Source organism: Cupressus sempervirens, chromosome 10 (genome assembly GCF_028749045.1).
Source record: "Cupressus sempervirens isolate cs-2001-9-10 chromosome 10, ASM2874904v1, whole genome shotgun sequence".
Classification (NCBI taxonomy): domain Eukaryota; kingdom Viridiplantae; phylum Streptophyta; class Pinopsida; order Cupressales; family Cupressaceae; genus Cupressus; species Cupressus sempervirens.
In genome coordinates this window covers 704,867,911-704,890,145 of record NC_143127.1, presented here as the reverse complement: position 1 = coordinate 704,890,145, position 22,235 = coordinate 704,867,911, and the positions used below count along the sequence as shown (strand labels likewise).

General features: G+C 36.2%; 1 protein-coding gene across 1 annotated transcript in view; it reads right to left on the bottom strand.

Annotated features, from left to right (window-relative positions):
• The window catches only part of LOC149535770 (DNA binding / DNA-directed RNA polymerase), a 105,058-nt gene that overhangs the window by 25,141 nt on the left and 57,682 nt on the right, over nt 1-22,235 (bottom strand). Inside the window, exon 3 of the mRNA XM_089807709.1 lies at nt 16,355-16,708. Coding sequence (XP_089663835.1) covers nt 16,355-16,708 — 354 coding nt within the window. The remainder of the gene's footprint in view (nt 1-16,354; nt 16,709-22,235) is intronic.

Sequence of the window (22,235 nt, the reverse complement as noted above, 5' to 3'; positions counted from 1 at the left end):
GGCAATGGCCACAAAAATGAGTTTTGCTTCTGATTAATGTTTTCTTCTATACACGACAACAATGGAAAATGTGCCGATTGATTTGAGCTTAGCATCTGCTCATTTTATCGGAATCTGAACATCATTTTATGGTGTATGGAAGTCGGTAGATGTGGGAAAAATTCTAGAAGGAAATAAATTGACGAAGAAAATATCATTTAGAATTTTGAAAAGAAAAGAATGTGCCAGTATTGTCTGATACAAATACAAGTGGTCCAAAAAAGGATTTTTTTAAGGGAAGGACAGATCATTATGCTTTACAATTTTATGGTATTTGCAGGAAAGTCTCAGAAATAAATGTGAAAATAAAGTAAAATTATTTAGTTGAATTAATATGTTAAATTACTAGAAATTATCAAATGAATATCTTAAGAATCAATGAAAAAATGAAAAATGTAAGAGAAACATTATATATGTTTATTAACAAAAGTATGTTTATGACAACAAAAGTATGTTTATAATGATTAAATATATACCAACAATATTTCTATTAAAATTGAACATTTAATATTCAATAAAAAATAAATATCTGTATTCAATAAAACAAAAAAAGTGAATGTTAGACACTGAAATATATAAGATAATGATTTTTACAAAATTAAATATTGACTTAACAATTTTGGTGAATAACTTTGTCACATTTGTTCACAGTAATACCGTAAAAAGTTGATTTGAAAAGGATGTAAACAATGGCATCAATGTGCATGGCAAGGGCAAATAATCAGAGTTCATATCCTATTTTTATTACAGCAGTCGATATGCCTTACTACTACAAAACAAACACTAAATCTCGAACCTTGATATGATATAGTTATTGCCCTTTATATATATGCTATGTAGGTAGAGATTTTAAAAATAGGTACTTTAATATTAAATTATAAAATGATAATATATAATATTAAGTATTTATTTATAATAGATTTTTGTATCGATAATTATTTATAATATTTGTTAAATGAAATATAATATAAAATTAATTTTGATTTTAAGCATTTCTTTTATTACCATTTTTAACATTTAACAAACTTTACTATTTTCCTATTTATATTTAATTTTATTAAATATATATATAAATATTGTACTCCCATATTATTAAAATATAATAATATTAGTACATTAAAAAAGATTGTGAAATAAATATATAATATTATAATATATTACATTCATTTTATTTACTTGAATTTTTAATGAATCTTGCAACCAAGTGTAATAATCTTTTACCAGGTCGCATGGATCTGGATCATTCTAGATTAATCTGAATAATAAAAAAATATTTAATATAAAACATAATAACCTTATTATCTTTATCATAGTAGTAGATAAATTGAATATTTAGTGATAAGAATTTTTTATAGTCTATGCTAAAGATTATTTAAATTTGTTATCTTCTTATCAAAATATTATTTATTAAAAATAATTTTTTTTTTGTATATCAAATTGATTTAAATTATTATACACTTTAATAATAATATTTTTTATAATTTAAAATTATTTCTTATAGAAAAATAATGGTGAATTAAAAAGTCATACCATGGTTCATAATTATAGCTTAGAATATTATTTTCTACATTTTAAAAGAGACTTATATCTAACAAAATTCTTTAATTTTTCAATTCATATTTTATAATATATACAAATACTTTATTAGAAAAATTGTAAAGCAAAAAAATTCACAAATTGCACAGGCAGGGACTCAAGCTCTGTGCACAGAGCTCTTGTTATTATATTTATCATTCTAATTCATCTTTATATTATTATTATTAACATATTTTCATTATAATTATATTATTTAATATATTGTAATTAAATTATTCTTATTTATATATTATTAATTTATATTTTGATGGGGTTATCACATTACAATGGAAGGATGGAGGAGACTCCCACAAGTTTGATTTGGATCGGTGATAGCTTACACCCTCCTCATGATACTGTAGCTCTTTCACTCAGGAATAATCATGAAGGCCCGGATGCAAGTGTTAGCCATGAAGCTTTTTATGATAATGTACTAAAAGGGGTCATAAACATAACTAGAATACATGATAATAATTCTGAAGTGACATAACTCATTTTTCCCAATTTATGGCAGCTTTTGATCAAGGAAAGTGCAATGATTTGCACCTACAATTGAGGGTCCATGCGGTGCAAGCACAGGCCATGATTATGTGAATAATACAGCAGTCTGATTTTGTATACTTTGGGTACATGATATAATACATTGTCAAAGACTGAAGATTGGTTGTACAGAGCTACCCAAGCAAGACAGCATTTGCAAGAGGTCAAGGAAAGATGCAATCAGCTTGATATTGAAAGAAGACAACGAGATTCATACATCCAATCCTTATTACTTCCGAGTGAGGAAAGCATACGGGTACTGCTTGATGGTGGTCAAAGAGGCATCTTTGTTGAGTAGAGATGGTATACCTACTTCATCTCTGAGTTTATCACATATATCCTTTAATATGGCAGCCATCTCTTTGTTGATTGGTGACTTAATAAAATTCAATTCCTTATGGACTAGTGGCTGTCCAAGTTGGAGACATATAGCACTCTTGATTTGGCATTCACGACATCAGCATCTATTCACATGGGAGCATGTTGATTTGCTTGGTACATTGTTTCACATGGATTCCCAAATGTTGCTTCAGGAATTGTGGTGCTTGGGTATTTATCGGAGTGGAGCAGCTGGTTGTATGGATGGACCCAGAGGCCAAATTTATGTTCAACAACCTTATGGATAGTTTATTGGGTGCTAGTCCTTGTTGTACAAGCATCAAAGAGTTGATATACTTTGTACCCATGGCAATATTAAGTCCTAATTATATGGTGTATTTCAGGATTAATAACTTCAGAGTTAAGCCTGTAGATATCTTCTATAGTAGCAGGGTTTGATCTCCCTCATGCTAGGGTCATCATGAGGACAGATATTAAGGTTTTTAGGCTATGGTTGAGCATGTTATTGTAACAATTACCTAGGATTACATCAAGAATCAGGATTGTTTTTGTGGACCTCATTGAGATACATTGGCAATATGAGTCTACAGTTTTTCTCAGAGGGGTACAGTATCAACATGGTAGCTTCTGTTACATCCCCTATTTTGTTGATTTTGGAGATTTCATTAAACTGTTGATATTTCAAGTGGTTAGTTGAATCAGTTACTCATTTTATAAGTTCATATGAATGGAAACATTTGTTGATCGTTATGTTTCATATGAAGAGGAAGATGCAAGTTAAATTACCCTTAGTTACCAATTCGTGAAATGAATCCAATTCAGGCACATGAACCGAATCTGTGGATTCGTGATTTTTTCCCCCAATTAGTGGAGGATCCGTGTGTGTGTGTGTGTGTGTGTGTGTGTGTGTGTGTGTGTGAGAGAGAGAGAGAGAGAGAAATAATACATAATCTGAAAACTAAATCATTTCATAGTATGAATTTTTGATTCGAGTATGAATCTATGGATCAAAGCCATTATGATTATAAGAAAATCATCAGGAAAAGAAAACAAACAATTGAAAAAAAAACGAAAAAAAAAAAAAAAAAAACTGGAAGAATCCGAACAAATCCAGGCACGGATCGGGATCGGATCTGACCTCTTGGGCACAAGTCTAGTAACTAAGAAATTACCTACTATTACAGTTACTTTGGTTATTAGATAGGATAACTAATTTCAATTAACAATGTGGAAATATGCTTTCACTATGCTAATTCTTCTTGCAGGTAGTGCGGCGACGAGGGCAAGCATTGGCGGAGAGGGAATTGGGTATGAGAGCACCATCCTGCTACCAAAGCTAGTAAGTATGAATCTAAACCACCGTGGTCGAGGAATGTGGGCTAAGACAAACTAGACATATGTCAAGTGTCCACCATGAGCTAATTAGGTTAACAAGCTTAATAAGATATATAAATATTCACTTGAGCATTAAAGCAAATTAAAAACAATAATTACCTTTGACAAATGAGTCGATCTCAAATCCAAACATGTTCTAGAAGAATGGTACCCATGGTACTTACAAACATCTTTACTGTCATGGTACTTAAATATGACTTCTATGTATGTATATGTATACCTAAATTACAACGTATGCGTAAAAATACGTATATTTAAATTATTACGTGTATGTATGTATGTGTGGAACACTTACAAATATATGTAAATAAAATAAGTATCATTATAGTAAAACATGAGAAGTAATTTATTATTTCCATCTTATGTCAATGAATTATTATTTAGAGTCCATTGGTCATATTCCTTTTACTCATTATTTTGGCCTTGCATTTTATTTCAAGATTGTAATTCATGTTCGCCACCTAGCATTTTATTTCAATGCACGTAACTCTTTTGATTGGGCTCATATTTTCGAGTAACCATGCCTCATTCTATAAGATGCCCGATTTTAACCATTCAGTGGTTGCTTCTAAGAGAGCACCTGTATTTACTGCTCATTATTCTACAAATATTGCCTTGTCAATTCGCTATCACCATAGTGGTCGTGACTGAGAATCATCAATAGTTCAAAGAATATCTAATTGCTATTGCATTTCCGAGTGACCTCCACTATAACTCATGCAGGAGCATCTTACCAATCTTGCATGTTGGAGGGATTTTGGCTTTAGAGTTTTAGAGTCGGTCACCAAAGGAGTGGTGCTCGGTTGTTACTAGGTGTGGTGTTGGCCCGGCAATGCTTGTGGGTTTTGTTGATGCTTCGTAATGTGGTTTGTGAGAGGAAGTTCCAATGGATTTTATCAATCATCTTGGAGCATTTAATGCATGTGGCATGAGATTGTGATAAGGAGCGATCATGGGGAATTTGTGTGGACCTATTTGGGTCTTGATTGTATATTTAATGGGTGTTGTAAGCCTTCCAAGGCATTTGGTATTTAATATTTGTTGCAAGTCGACTTATGCCTCAACATATATTTAATGTAAGGGTTAATTTCATTAGTAATTTGCTAGGCCGACTTGTGGCTTAGTTGGGTATAAGTAGAGGATCTTGGCGAGTCTTGAATCATTGTCATTCAACATGGAGGAGTAGCTAAGAGGAGCGACATTTGAGCAAAGCTAGTAGTTGTGGCTTGAGAAACAAGGAGATTGCTTGGTGGCTTGCAAGCACATGTATAGATATTGCTGAAGGTTTCTACCAGAGTGTTATTGTGCTGCGGATCTGGACTAGCTAGTGTTTTGGATTGGATCTTAAGGGATCTTGCGGAACTATAACTTGCTTTGTATTTGATCGTAACTGGAAAGACCTTACAACCCAACACATTGCATGTCATCAATTGTTTTATGAATAAATATTTGAGTTCGGTATCAGATCTTGTATCTTGTGTTATGTTCCATTGTGTGGTTATTTGTTGGGGGCTAGGACATCTCCTTTGGGGATTCTCCTACCTTGTACTCCATCAGATGGTATCAAAGCTTAGTTTTCCTGAGCGTGTAGACAGATCGTCAAAGTTGAGGCAATTTGCACCAAGATCTGGGGTGAAGATTATCAAAGAGAGGTTGGATTTGGTTGATCTTGTGGATTTGTGCAAAGGGTTTTGAGAAGATCTTGAAAGATGCCTCCAGACGATTGGACCCTAAGGGGATTGAAGATCTCTGTGATGTTGTGGAAGCAAGGATCTCAGAGAAGGTTAAAACAGATTTCAGATTTGAGATGGAGTTGATGAAGAATGAGATCATGAGGGCTATAGCTAGTGTACCTCAACATGTGGATACTGGAGATGGTAATGAGGAAGTTGTTGAAGAATTTGAGGTTGCCAGATCGAGTGGTGAAGGAAGAACTCATCTTGTGGAGACATAGAGTTGGTCAGCCAGATAGATCTAACACTCAATTGAAGCTAAAGCATGAGATGGATGTTTCTAATTTCTCAAGTAATTTGAATCCTAAAGACCTGATCGATTGGATTCGTGAATTGGAAGACTACATTGAGTTGGAGAATATTGGTGATCCACTCAAAGTAAGGTTGACACAGACTAAGCTAAAAGGGCATGTTTCTTTATGGTGGAAAGAATTGCAAAGAGACAAGGAAGAGGAAGGTGAAATGAAGATCACTAGGTGGAGATTGATGGTGACTAAATTGAAGGCTAAGTTCATACCTAATGATTATGAACTTAAATTGTTCAAGAGGTTGCAAAATCTAAAACAGAAGGATTTGTTTATACAAAATTATACTGAGGAATTCTACAAGCTGACTATTTGGTCTGGATCGAGAGGTCTATATATACAAAAGAATGCAAAGAATGTAACAATGTTTCCTTAGGAAACAATCGCAAAGAATAAAAACTTTCTATTCTAGCTAAAAGAAAACTAACAACTATCTACAACTAATTAAATATTAGAAACATTCTAATATTTACAATACATTACAAACAGATAACCATTAACTAATAATAGAAGCTTATCTATTATCGTAATACCCTCCCTTAATGGTTACTCTATCCACAACACCAAGCTATCCTCTAAATTTGACAAACTTATCAAGACCAAGATGCTTGGTGAGAATGTCTACAGTCTAATCCATGGTAAGAACATACTGCAAGTCTATTGTCTCGTCTTCAACCAGTTGTCAGTATGTAGTGATAGTGAACATCCACATGCTTGGTCTGTTCATGGAAGACTGGATTTCGTGCTAACATAATAACGCCTTCATTATCAAAAAACAAAGTGGTCGGTCCTAGTAATGACATCTACATATCCCAAAGCATCCAACAAAGACAAACACCTTCACAACCTACTTAATTGTTCCTCTATTCAACCTCGGTGGAGGAGAGAGAAACTTCTAGCTGCATCTTATTGGTCCAGGTGACGCCGACAGATCCCAAATGAACACATATCCAAAAGTTGACTTTTAGTCGTCAAGAGAGCCTACTGAATCTGAATTTGTGAACCCACTGAGTCTACAATTATAACTTCAACAATAAAGAAGTCCATAATCTGAGGTGCCCTTCACATAACAAAGCACACGCTTTGCTGCCATCCAATTAAAGCATGAGATACAGCTAACTGAGAAGCTGATATGATACCTCGTAGCATAGAGGTAGATTAGGTTGCCTACTAGTTGCCTGTATGTAGTATCATCAACGTGAGGAGAATCAAACTTTGTTGATAACTTGATACCTTTCTCCATGGGTGTAGAGGCAAGCTTGCAATCCTACATATGGAATTTGTCTATCATCGCCCTGGCACATTTGGACTGAGAGATGAATATATCAATATACTGTTGTCAAACCTCAACACCTAGGCAATAATACATGACCCCAAGATTCGTCATATAAAAAGACTGGCATAAATTTTGTTTGATTCCCTGAACCAAAGATGCCTTATTGCCAATAATGGTCAAATCATCCACATAAATAACTAGTAGGATGCTATCATTATCAATAGTCTCGATGTACAAATTTGAGTCTGAAGAACTCCTCTAGAAGCCTTGATCACTGAGATACTTATCAATTTTTATGTACCATGCCCTAGGGGCCTGCTTCAAGCCATAGAGAGCTTTCACCAATTTTAGAACCTAATAGTCTTTACCAACAACCTTGAAACTAGGAGGTTGTGTCATGTAGACGTCTTCATGTAGATTACCATTCAGGAAAGCACTCTTGACATCCATCTGATGAACCTTCTGGCCAAACTATGTTGCCATGGATAGGACTAATCTGATTGTGCTAATCTTTGCAGTGGGAGCAAAGGTCTCCTCATAATCAATGCCCTGATGCTGAGAAAAGCCCTTCACAACTAAACAAGCTTTGTACTTATTTGAAGTACCATCAGATTTGTATTTGATTTTGTAAACCCATTTGCAACCAATGAGTTTCCTCCCTAGTGGAAGATCAGAAAGGACCCAGGTGTTATTCTTCAACAGGCTTTGGTATTCAAATGTCATGGCATGTTCCCACTCTGGGATTCTTTTAGCCTCGAAATATGTTTGACGTTCAAACACACTCTGAATGTTGGCCATGATAGCAAAGTTAACAGACTCTGTACGGTTGCTCTTTTTTCCGAGCAGTTCTCCCATCAATGAGCTCATCATCATGAAGATCAGCAAGAGTCTTAGCCCACCACTTAGGTTGAAGAGGAGAACGTCCAACATTAATATCAAAAGATACTTGGTGATCAGGTTCCTCATCAAAAGAATCCAAATCAAGCTCAGGTGAAGCATCTACAAATCAAGGTGATCCTACGGGAGAAGTTGGAGTTGCTCATTAGGGATCACTAGTATAACTGGAGCTGCAAGAGCTACTAGAGCTCTCCCATCAGATGGACCTAATGGAAGCCTAACTCCCAAATCATAAGCCTTCATAGGTTGGTTTGTTGGATCGGGAACAAGAGAAACAAGCATGAATGCTCCTCGTTGTTCATCAAAGACTACATCACGACTGTACAAGAAACAAGATGTCTCAATGTCAATCAAGCAGTAGGCTTTGTGAAAACTATTGTATCCAACAAGCATGAGTTTTTGACTCTTGGCATCCAACTTAATGCGTGATGCATTAGGGATCCAAACAAAACCAAGGGAGCTAAAAACCTTCTGGTGACTAATTCTGGGTTGCGACCTAACAAAACCTTTTCCGAAGTTTTCCCTTTGACCACTACAGCGGTTGACCCGTTCAAAAGATAAATGACAATGTCAACTTCTTCTGCCCAGAACTTCTTCAGAACATATTTGTGTTCGAGCATGGATCGAGCCATCTCGGTGATTGTTTTGTTTTGACATTCAACTACATGGTTTTGTTGTGATGTGTGGGGTGTGGTTAATTGGCGTTTGATGCCATGAGTATCCAATAGGCTAGAAAATTTATTAGAACAAAATTCCCCCCCCATTGTCTAACCGAAGTGATAATAGATTTCCCAAACTCTTTTTCAACTAAAGGTTTAAACTTATGAAATACAGGAAATGCATCTAATTTCTTTTTTAAGAAAATACACCCACATTTTTTCTATAGAAATCATCAACAAACTACAAAAAATAGCGAGACCCAAGAACACAAGGAGTAGCCATAGAGTCGTAGATATGAGCATGAACAAACTGAAGTACCTGAGAAGCTTGCCATGAATCGCCATTGGTGAAAGGCATGAGATGTTGCTTCCTAGCTTGGCATGCATCACAAACTCCAAGCTATTGAATCCAAATCTCTGGCAAATCGAGGACAAGCTCTTCCTAAGCAAGCTGAGAGAGATAATGCACATTTAAGCGCCCATACCATTGATGCCAAAGTGTGCTAACAGAAGACAATCAAGCAGCCATAGCTAAGTCTCAAGAATCACTAAAATGAGTAAGGCAAAAAAGACCATTATCCTCAAGACCCACTACAATAATTAACTGAGTCACCCTATCAGACATCCAACTGTGGAGAATGTCACAGTAACTGACTAACTGAGAGTAGATTTAGTTCCATCCCAAGAACGTAGTACACATCGAGGAAAATGAAATTTCTCCTAGCATACTAAATCTGAAACTTGCGTTTAATGACAAAGGTGTACTCTTCTCTGCAACCAAAAATAGCAAAATGAGTAAGGCTGGTAGTCAATCAACCAATTTCTACGGTGGGTGAAATGACGAGAGGCACCTGAATCAATGTACCAGGCAAAAGACTTCACATGATATGCGAGTATTTTAGCCATTAAGGCATAAAAGGAACATTTTGTCTTCTCAGTGTGCTCTACACTATTCGCTTTGGGCTATGAACCTGATTGTTTAGATTTGGCAGCTAAGCATTTCTGACATTCAACCATCATTTGACCAAACTTGTGGCAAAAGTTGCATTAAATCTCCTTCTTTCAGAAGCCTTCTAAAGTTGGAGCAAAGGACTTCTGCTGAGAAGACTATTTAGACTTGCCTTTATCCTTTTGAAAGGATTTAGCAGCAAAGGCTTGCTCGTGGAGCTGGAGCTAGAACTGCTACCAAACTATTGTTTCCAACAATCTTGTTGAAGTAGAAGTGTGCAAAGATCAATGAACTTCATATCAAAACCAGATGACATGATGTCGAGAGCCTCAATAAAATGCTCGTAGGATTTGGGCAAACTTCGAAGAGTGATAACCACAATATCCTCTTCCTCCATCTTGCGACCAATTACAAGCAACTAATCACAAATTTCCTAAATCCTATTCAAGTGAGACTAAAGCAATGTTCCCTCATCCATGAAAACAAGGTGTTCTTCAGGAAGAAAGCTCTACTTTTGTCCAAAGTCTCATGAAGATTTTTGAGATGTGCCCATATCTCAACAACTGTCTTGCCAGATGGAATTTGAGAGAGTTGATCATCAGCTATGGATAATTTGAGAAGCATCAACGCCTCTTGATTATTCAAATCCCATGTATCCTAATTAGTACAAGGGGCAGTCAAACACTCTATAACACCGAGAACAATTAGATTGATATTTTGATATTCAAAAATTGCTATTATACACTACTTCCAAGTGCCATAATTCCAACAATTGAATTTTGAATTGCTCTCGAGCAAAATATTAGTCAATGATGCCATAGCAAGTTATTCAATGAAAAAGCAAGAAATGTGAAGGCACGTTCTACAAGGCAAGAAAATGGAAGACCTAGAATATTTGAAGGAGTACCTAGAAGAGAGCTCAAAATCCAAAAAGAATAAGTTGTAGATTTTTTAATCTGTTGGCTTGAAAATTGAGTCACCCAGAAAAATCGGAAGACTGCCCAATTGAGTTGTCTTGAAAACCCACCAAGTATTTATAATCTGAAAAACATTTTGAGCTCAAAATTTAGGTTTTCAAGCAAAACCCTACCCATTTGCAACGCAACCTTCAAATAATGGCGGATTTCGACACAAAATGGTTGCATAACCGAACCAGCAATCAGTGGATTACAAAGACATCAAGGATTGTGTGGAGGGCGCAGAGCATTTTTGGTAAGAAAATGGTGCAGGAACACTTAGGGGTAAGGTGAAATCATAACTCAAGTTTTGGTTTGTAAATGATCTAACCAACCATTTAGAGAATAAGGACTACAATTAAAGTCCCAAGGTAGGTTTTAGATGTGTGGTTAGGTGAGATTTTAGTTTGAGTAAAGTTGTAAGCAATTAGGTGTTGATAAGCCTAAAAATTGCTCAAAGTGGCTCTATAAGGCAAAACTTGAAAAGAGCCTCTAATGGGACAAGAAATGTTCAAAATAGGTCATTAGAGGTCCTAGGTTCATTTTATGAAGATGGAAACCAAACTGGTCAAGTTTGGAGGCTTAAGTTGCAATATTGCAAAAGTTGTCAAAATTGCTCATTGACCACTTCGCAATTTTTGCAAAACTGCAATAGCAATTTTTGCACAATTTGGGAGAAAGAGCAACATGGGTAGTTATGGCTTGAACCAAAGGACAGGGTGGTTAGGAGAGCCTATAAAAACACATTCCAACTCATTTCCAGGGGTTAGACATACAGTTGTACGGACAGCACATGTGTGAAGGAGAGTTTTGCTCGACAAAAAACAAAGTTTTGAGGATTGAGTAAAGAAATTTGATTGAATAGATTATTGTTTTGAATGGAATAGTTGCTTGGATTGATGTATTGATTCTGTGCAAGGTTGCTTAGATTTTAAGTTGTCATTTTAGTAGATTTTCAAATTAGTTTTTACATTTCTGCTGTCCACTTTGAGCAATCAGCAATAAACATGGTTAAGGCTTGACTTCCCATGGTTGAAAATCCATGGCCTTTGGAAATCAAGAAATGGCCTTTGTATATGTATATACCAGTTTTGGAGGTTGTGGAAGGCAGTTAACTGTTTTTACAAGTGAGCCGTAAGCAAGCAAGAAAGGCTTGGCAAAGTGCAATGAAGGCTTGTAATTGTGTTTTAGTGAGAATGGAGGATTGGCACAGGCCAATCTTGCATAGGCAATGATGGAATAGGATACCAAGAGTCCAAAATCCAGAGAAGGTTGGATGAAGAGTTTGGAACAATTGGGGAGAGTTTCACTCTCATTGCCATAGAAACCCTCAAAATAAGGGTTTTCTCGAGTCGTACTATACAGACACCATGAAGGCCTAAGACCTAGAAAATCTTCAAGCTTAGGTCATTGGGAATCAAAGTTCAAAAGGCATCAATAGGCCTTGTTAAGGGATTTTGGGAGCTATCGCTAGTTCCTTGTTTTTAGGAGGGCTAATAGGGGCTCCTAGGGCTACAAGGGCAAACAGGGCAAATTAGAGTTGTGGGTATGCTAGACCTACCCAAAGGAAGTAGAATGAAGTGAAAAGCACTAAGAACCATAGAAAGATGGTGTAAACTTGATTTTGACCCTTTGAATGCATTTGGAGGAGTTTTGGCTCACTATGTCAAAAGATGCAAAGTTAGGGTTGTGGAGTGAGGAGGAGTGAAACCTAAGTTGATTGGTGAGTTTCTTGGAGAGAGGGGATTGGAAGAGAGTCCTCTAGGTTGGGGTTGGAATAGTAACCCTAGGTAGGGTAGGAGTAGCCTTAGTAGAGCAGAAAAGCTCTAGAGTGAAGAAATTCCCATAGTTACACTGCCCTGGGGGACGGGGGGACGACAGAATGGGGGGACAAGTTTCCGAGACAAGGGGACAGAGGGGCCTTAATTTGGGGACGACGAGGGGACGGTGGGGGGACGGCGGCGGGGGACAAGAGGGGTGAATATATCTATGCATATGGTACTTAAAATGCTAGTTATGAAAATATGTATTGCAATATAGGATATAAAAATGTAAAAGAGTGAATACTTGAACATTACATTGAATTGGAACATCGAACATTACACATAAATAGTTGAATCTGCAAATAGTGAATATCAAGATATCCCCCATCCTCGGTGGAGGTGGCAGAATCTGGTGGTGTCGCTGGGGACAGGGAGACGAAGTCCCCAAGTCTCCGATGCGTTGAAGTCTCCGAGACGTTGGGCAAAAAGGGGGGGACGCGTCCCCGTGTTACTATGGAAATTCCCCATTAGAAAACCACAAAAAAAGCGCGGCAATATGGCTTCAAATTAAAGGAAGAAAGAAGCTTGGTGCAAGCTCAAACACAGAGAAAGAACAATGCCATGTGGCCTGAGAATACAATGAGTAGATTGTGGTGGCCGATTAGACCCAAAACAAGAGAAAAAGGACGCGATTTTTGCAGAGAGAAGGCACGATTTTTACCAGTCGCAAGCAAGAAAAAACAACCTTCGTTCTTGTATGGACCCGATTTGCAAATCCTTATATCCTAGCTGAAACTTAGGTGTGCAAAGATTAATTTATCAAAATGGAACGATGTTTCCTTACGAAACAATCATAAAGAATAGAAACTTTCCTTTCTAGCTAAAAGAAACATTCTAATATTTACAATACATTACAAACATATAACCATTAACTAATAATAGAAGGTTAAATATTATCGTAATATTGGAAGGAGAGCAATATGAGGATTTTTCAAGATAAAGAGGAACCATTGGAAAGGTTACACCTGAGAATCAATGATAAAATCCTAGAAGCTACAGGGGTAGTATGATCGAGATTCTCGAGCCCCTCAACCCCTTATACTCGAGTGGGACGAACAAATTCAAATGGAATGGTTGGGTATCATATTTAGACCCGTGAATGGGTGGTTTGGGATCAATCTCTCCCCCCTCTACTTGAGGTCATCCAATGAGAAGGACCTCAAGAAGGTTGGTATAAGTGTAACTTTGATGGAGATTCCAAAGGGTACCCTAGTCCTTCTAGGTTAGGATTCACAACTAGAGATTCAAAAGGGGATCTCGTTACTTGTAGAGGCACACGTCTTATGGATGTTAAAAATAATGTTGCAGAAGCTGAGGCGGCACTCTTGGCAATCAGAGCCTCAAAAAATTAGGATCTATAAAACTACATAATGATGGTGATTCACAAATAATCATAAAGGCCATTATAAAAGCTGGCATGGAGGCATGGCACCTCTAGAACTACATCTCCAAAATCAATGATGAGTTGACCTTCTTTGAGGATTTTAAGTTATCACATAGGAAAAGACAAGAGAACAAGGATGCTAACACAATTTCCAATTGGGCTTTAAACATTAACTTGCTTGATATTGCTATTGAGAATTTCATCACTGTCAAACTGGAAGAAATAAAATCAACCTAACATATATTCCCCTCCACATTGAGCTGGCCACCATTCCCCTTCCCTTGAATGCGGCATACAGCCCATGGAGTTAAGGGTTTGTCCTTTTTGAAGTGCTAAAAAGGATGTGACAAGTCTTTCTTACATTTTCATTGATAACCACCTTAAGTAATTGAGGTGTGTGCCCTCAAACTAAAAATCATTGTAAATTTGAAGAGAAATAGCAAAGCAAAACCAGCTCAAGTCTGTAAACAACAAAAACTGCATTCACACTACAGTGTCAAAGACAACAAAACCCTTTCCATGGTCACAACAAGATAATTCTCTTAAATGTTCAATTTTGTCTACCATAGGCTTGCAGAGGCAGTCAACTAGTTATTAGGAGAGATGTTCTACCAGGTTGAAAACTGCCATTGCACCAACACAGACATCTATTCAATGATTATGGCATGGGCACTGCAGTTGAGTTGTGAAGTTGGTGAAGTTTATGATGGTGAAGCTGGTCCCTCCTAGAGCATTCTTGGGTTTAGATAAAATTTTGGAGGCCTCAATTCCTGATATTGGAATTAATTTCGATGAGAAGCAGCTGGTCTTGAAAAAATATCAAGCAAGAAGTGCACTCCTTTTGTTTGGAGGTTTGATGAAAGGTTGAGGTATAAAAAATTCAAGAAAGTAAGGAAAGCATGGTTTGCCCTAACATTATTGGTTATGCAAGATATTATTAATAAGGAAATTGCACTAATGAAGGCCCGTGTGGGATGACTGCATTTGATGAAGAGAAGTTGCAAGAGCTAAGGCATGCAAGGGAGGAAACAAACAAGATTGAGGAAGACTGGTCTGAGGCTCGAATCAATGCCATGCTTAGAGAAAGAATTCAGGGCTTCTTCCCTCGTGTCGTTAAATAAAAATCTGGGTGATCTTCCTTCTCCCTCTGGTGTTCAAGTATTTGGTCCGGTTGGGTCGGTATCCTTTGTTTTGATTTCCTTTGAAGTTTTTGTAGAAATCAAATTGCTAGAAGTCTGGTCAGCAATTGAGGTATAAGAATAATCAGGGTTTTTGAAGACTGCTCTTCACGGAAGAAGTTTTATTGCCGATTTTGTTTGAAGATTAGACGGGCTGCAGTTTTTACAAAGGTCTGGTTAGAGCAGGATTGATGCCCTATTTTTGTAAATATTGCATAATGGCCAATACCAAGATATCCAGGAAGGAATGAAATTGCTGTAAAATGTAGGTCTGAAGATTACAAGGGAAAAAACTCATTATCGACAAAGTTATAATTGTCAAGGTTGTTATGATTGATATTCTTATGCTCTGGTTTTTTGGGGTGTAAAGGCATCACTGAATGCCCAAATTTGTGAACTTGATGATACATTGTAAATCTGTGTAATGGTCGTGGTAGAAGTCTGTGACATAGTACAGTGATTAGGTTTTCAGATGGATTACTAATAGCTATGACTCCATCTTGTAAGTCCGAAGCTGGTTTTGAAAAACTCCTCTACTTTATGTAATATTTCTTTATCTTTTAATGATAAATAATATTACCAGGGAAAAGAAAAAAAAGAGAGACAGCAAGAAGCAGAGTAACTTGGCAAAAATTACAAAAGTCTATGATACACAGTTCAAAAGCTAATTATTAATTTTATTTGCTGTTTATATGATTATATCTCTATGCTATTGAATACTAATACCTTTATAGTTTTAAGTACAGAAGGCTTTTCTCCTTATCTATGATTTTTTAAAGCCACTTTTATCAGGGGTAAATCCCAATTGTTTTGAGAAAAATCTTTTACTTAAAGTTTGCCAATATCTTCCCAAAATATTTTTGCTGCCATGCAAATTTACATGATGCAAGAAGGTCATCCAATAACTTTCACAAGAAAAGAATAGCTGCATTTGATGAAATTACTAAAATAGTGACTGTATGGAGCACAAATGATGTTCTGCATCCAGAGGTTCTTAAACCATAAAGAGCACAGGTTTTCTGTTTCCTCATCAAAAATCAACAACAGTTCAGCAATGCTGCTTTACTCTGATCATCAAATTGTGGCTATTACATAGCTAACAAAATCAGTTACATTAAATTCATGCCGTATTTGGAATCCATCATCATGTTCAAAGCTGCATAAAATGTCCTAGCATGACATATATTCAACTTAAAATGACAACATAGAATCTGCCCAGCACATTGTGATTCCAATTATCTCAACAAAAAAACCTTGGCAATGTAAACTACATACTTATCAGCTGAAACAGGGAGAGACTAAATACCTCAGATCGTAATTTGTATATCCTGTTGCGAACAAAATGAGGGTAATCTGCTCTTTGCTGAAATTCACGAAACGTCTTTGGACTTTTCCCTGCTGCAATCAGCTCATCAATATCAGGCTGCCCATCCCACTCTTCAACAAGAATAATATTCTCTAATGGATAAATATTTTCTGGTTTTGTGGCTGAGGCATTATGGGGAGGGATATTTCTGATTATACTAGCATTAGCCCTTGCAAGTGCCTCCTCATTTGTCAAAACAGTAGAATTTATTGCAGCTTCTTCATAAAATTTTCCAATTTGAGTCTGGTCTCCTAGTGCTTCTTCCTTTAATTTTGACTTTGCCTGACGTGTTGCCTGAGCATAGACAAGAAAAAAATACAACAAAAGACTTGTATATTTCAATGTCACATCATAGCATTAAACCCCATGCAAATGAACTGTAAAATTAGTTACTTTGAATGATGAAAACAATCACTATTTAAAATCATGTTTGTCCCTTCTTAGCACAGAGTCCACAATCTTATAAATTGATAACAAGAATGTCTTATAGAATGATTGGTGAAATGGTGTGTCAGTTATTACTTAGTTTCTGGATTAGATTGTGTAACGATTTTTGCCATCAACGTTTCGAATCACACTACGTGATCCATCATCAGGATGAAAGAGCAAGAGATGGCAAAAATCGTTACACAATCTAATCCAGAAACTAAGTAACAACTACTATGGATTGTGGAAATCTGATTGGTGTGTCAGTGTTTATAAATTCCAGGCATAAACGCACAGTGTCAAAATATATATATTTAAACTTAAAGGTCAGGTCATATTCATAACTAACAACATAGACATATTAATAAAATCATAATCCAATTTATAGCAACTGCTTCAAAACAATAAAAAAACAATAAGATGAAATCCTAACTAAGAAAGAATCTAATCAGAACCACAGTCTGAGTCCAACCACATTATTTACATAGCAGATTTAAAGGATGCATCGGTTTCTAGGGGTTTTAAGATAGTAAAAACTTCAAGTAATCCTGGCATAAAGTATAGATTCAAACAAAAGAATAAAGCATGTTCAAATTCTTCTATTTCTTTGTATCTAAAGTCAGAGTAAGGATCAGCATACAAAACTCCTTTCAATCTCAAAAAATGTGACATACATTACATCCATTATGCCATTTCCAGCAAGGCCCTGGTGCAGATCATCATTCAAGCATAAAGTTGGATAGATCTCCATTAAATGGATGATCCTCCTCTAAATTTTATAGAGGTACAGCTCCCTCTTATGATCTAATTGGTTTTCTAGGGTATGCTTTTTACCAGAAAGAAGGAACAATAAACTTATATCTGAGCCCCATGCTGCAGATGCGAGTTACAGGTTCATAGATTGGGGAAAAGTGAGAACATAACAAAAAGTTTACTTCATGCAATAGCAACAACAGGGAACTAGATGTATATTATCATTACCTTTATCAATTACTTTACTAAACCAACTCCTTTCCAAAGGAGACAAGTTCTAGGGTTTTTAAGATGGTAAACAATTTCAAATAATCCTGGCATAAAGTATAAATTCAAACAAAAGAATGAAGCATGTTCAAAGTATCTAAAGTCGTAGTAAGGATCCACATACAATACTCCGTCCAATCTCAGTAAATATGGTCAGCATATGGACTTTCTTTTCACAAATGAAAAATATAACATACATCACATCCATTATGCCATTTCCAGCAAGGTCCTGGTGCAGATCATCATTCAAGCATAGAGTTGGATAGATCTCCATTAATGGATGATCTTCCTCTGAATTTAAGAGGTACAGCTCCCTCTTATAATCTAATTAATTTTCTGGGGTATGCTTTTGACCAGAAAGCAGGAACGATAAACTTACATCTAAGCCCCATCCTGCAGATGCGAGTTACAGCTTCCTAGATTGGGGAAAAGTGAGAACATAAAACGACGTCTAACAACAGGGAACTGGAAACACAATAGAAACTTTCTAAGAAATGGTGATTACATATGACCCAAAGTTCATGGCACAATCACATCTGCAACTATTAAAACATATGGAAACAGTATGGACAGAATTGAACTTAACACAAGAAAATAACAAAACATCCAGAATAATCAATGAACACAAAGTTACAGATATTCACTCTGTTGCCAATAGAAAATTCAAGAGTGTGAAGGCTCTGAAGCTCTTTCATATAGACTCATTTCACAAGAAAAGACACTATTTCATATACATAATTGATTCCTGAAAATTTATCCCAGCTACCCTCCCCTTTTTTAGTATCAGAGAAAGACTCTCTCTCCTTCCTTTTCAAACCAGAAATATTTCTCCCTTTTTCTGGACATAGGCCTTAGAAAAATTAGGATTTCTATTTCCAGCACTCTTTTATTTTTGTAACTGCCTTTTTGGGTATGTAACTGTTTCTGGAAAAGCTTTGCATTTTACCTTGAAGACTTTCACAATACCATTATGCATATTCCTTTCAAAAAAACTTTCAGTTACTGATATCATAACTTTCCACTTGTCTAATGATATTAAAGTCTCAAATGAGCTGCCAACTTATTAAAGCGAGAATGCTTTGAATCAGGGAAGCATATAATTTAGTCCTTGAAATATTAGGTGTTTCCTGAGGACTTGAAGAGGGAACTTGTGGTTAAAGTCATTCCATATACAAGCTCCCTTAGAAGATGCTGTGTCTCTGTCTCATCAATTCCCCATACGTTTCGAGATTAGTCATGGATACTGCAGGCATTTGAGAAGAGTTTTATCTCTCCATCTGGGAGCTCCTTCCCTGCGATAGCAGAGGATGCTACAATTAATCTTAACTCATGATTTGGCAAATCTAGATATCATGTTCGCTGCTCAATCTTATAGGAGCTACTTCACCATATCTTTGATTGCCATTATAGAAGCATGCTCTACAACCAGAAGGGCTGACTGCTACATAACCCTATGAAGTATGATGTCTTCTTCTATATTACTGTCTACTTGATCATCCAATCACATTCCCATTCCGAAGAGATAACAAAGCATTTTCAAACTCTTCCATCATTCAAACTAGCTTATGATTTGCCTGGTATGCAAAGCATAATTTTCTGATTGTGACATCATGGCATTGAGAAGAAATTTCAAAACACTGCTCTGGATGCTGCATCTGTGCTCAAGAGAAGACTATAATTTCACCTTCATAATATGGATTTCCAGTGATGTCATGCAATCAGATGCATGAGATCCACACTCAGCAGATTTAAGACCTTTGAGTGGCTCACCAGAATCAAAGTCATTTTTTAAAACTTGGGCTTATCTCCATTCCTCATTCATCTTAGCAGTAGCATGGAATGAACCAGTACCCTTGACATAGTACCTATCACTGTATTGAGTCGGGAAAAAAAATTATCCACAGCATCATCCCATCATCCCAAGTGGGAGATCAGAAAGACTAAATAAAGATTTTGAACCTTGCCTTATTGTTGGCAAGTTGGGGAGGTATATAAACTTTTAAGCAATTACTTGTTTGATGAGTTTGAAAAAGAGCCCAACCAAATGATTGTGCTGGAATTCAAAATAAACAAACACTTTTTAACAAATCAATCGAGTATCATGTGATCTATAAATCATTTTGGTATTTGGTTGCAATTAACATCTTTCTTTTGTTGAAAACAGAGATACTCATGTAAGTCACTTCTTTACAGTCCTGAATCCTGACCTTGACGGCATTTTGCGTACCTAAATTCCTTTTTTGGCAAATGGTTATTAGAGTTTAGAAGTATGCAAATTGATCCATTTATGGAGGTTTCATTGTCTATGGGACGAAGGTGAATCTAAAAGTTTGAATTTGACTACTTTAGAAAACTAGGTAACAAAAAGCAACAATGAAGAGTGGTGACTCAATTCATATGCAAGGTGTTAACCCTTCTACCAAATAGATATGAAGGGGAAATCATTCCAAATATTGAAGGTTCTCCTATCACTCATCAAGACAAGTAATTATCAAATCAAGCAAACAACCAATCAGAAAATCACTCTATCAAATCAGCATACATTCAATTCACAAATATATCAAACTAGCACTTGTTGCATCATCACTCATCAATCTTCTGATCATCACCCCCCAATAGCTCAAATCATACAATCGAAAGAACTCATTCAGCCAATCAATTATTCATACAAATATCAAGCAATCACACAGGTACAATCATACCAAGAGAAAATCATAAGATTGAAACAGAATTAGCAAAGCAAATACAATTACCAGGGAAGATAATTCAGTCAGGAAACAAAATACAATCAACTCAAATAAAGCAGAAAGAGCAGTAGAATATACATAAAAAGCATTCAGAACAAAACCCCATAAGTCAGAGATCGACTTGTTAAAACTGGCAGCAAATATAAGGAGATTATTCTTTGGACCAGGCATCATATACCAGCCTAATATCATTTGAGATCTACCATTCTCAGCCATCTGAGATCTGAATTGAAGTGTTGTCTATGTGCATGTATGCATGTGCATGCGCGTGTGTATATATATAAATATGTATGTATGTATGTATGTGTGTGTGTGTGTGTGTGTGTGTTGTTTATGCAAAATAGATAATGCTTAGGTGCATGTTTACAAGATAGAATATAAGAATATGCCTAAGCATTTGTAACTCATCTTATAGGAAGGATCTGGGGTGTACGACGAGGGTTATAAGAGGGTTATGTAAGTAGGCCATCCTATAGTTACCATACAACTGGCTCCTACAGTCAAGAGGGCACTTCCATTGAAGAACCCACGAAGCTCATTACGACCTCTACCCAACTTCACAAGATGACACTTGCCTTTACAAGGATTAGACATTGATAGGAAAAGCAGGTACAAATAACCCACTAAGCAAGTAACGAGGGCTTTGATAGACATCCAGTATTGCACTTTGTGTAGATATGGCATGTTTCTTCCTCCAAATGGAAAGAAGGAACAGAGGTGTTGTTATGTGGAGCCTAATCAGACTTGAAGGTTAATTTTTCCCACTTCCTTCCGCACAGTTTCCCCCTAGATTACTTCTACGGGGATTTGGGGGCAGCGCACCCATGATAGGAGTCAAGGAGCAACTTCCCTTGCGAGCTCCTAGGGCGATGCTCAAGGCGGGGTCCTAAGGTCGTGCCCCAAGCATGCTACTTATCACAATAAAGAACAAAGTCGAGGGGCAGCGCCCTTGAGGTCAAAAATGAATTTACTATTGTAAAAGGCATCAGGAGTTATTTTCTATTCGATGACATGTTCTAGCCCTAATTTTGTAAGCAGCATAAGTCTTGTATAAAATGGCTTAGGGTTAGGGATATTATTATGGTATGATGATTTAGTAGCTTCTTGCAAAGGTATTGAGTTGCAAGGGATTGTACATTGTAATCAGGTTCAAATCACTAGATAATAATATTGGATTTGTTGTTTGGTGGACGTAGCCCAGGGATTGGGTGAACCACGTTAAATCTTTGTGTCTTTTGTTCATTTATGTGTGCTTTATTCCTTTGTAATATTGGTTATATTTGCATGCAATTGTTATTTATGTCTCTCTTATCCTAACAAGACTAACAAGAGAGCCTAAATTTGGGCATGGCGACGAGGGGTGGTGTTGTGTATACTATATACTATACATATAGTACTTTAAGTACTAATTATGAAAAGATGTATAACAATATAAGAAGTGAAAGACCAAAATTGCAAATGTCAAATACTAAAATACTTTAACATTGAACAATGTAACATTGAATATCAATTTCCTAATTAGAAATTACAATACAAAATAAAATTGTTGAATCAATAAACGGAGGATTTCTATTATATCAAAAATTTAATAAAGATGATTAAAATAAGTAGCATGATATGAAAAAAAG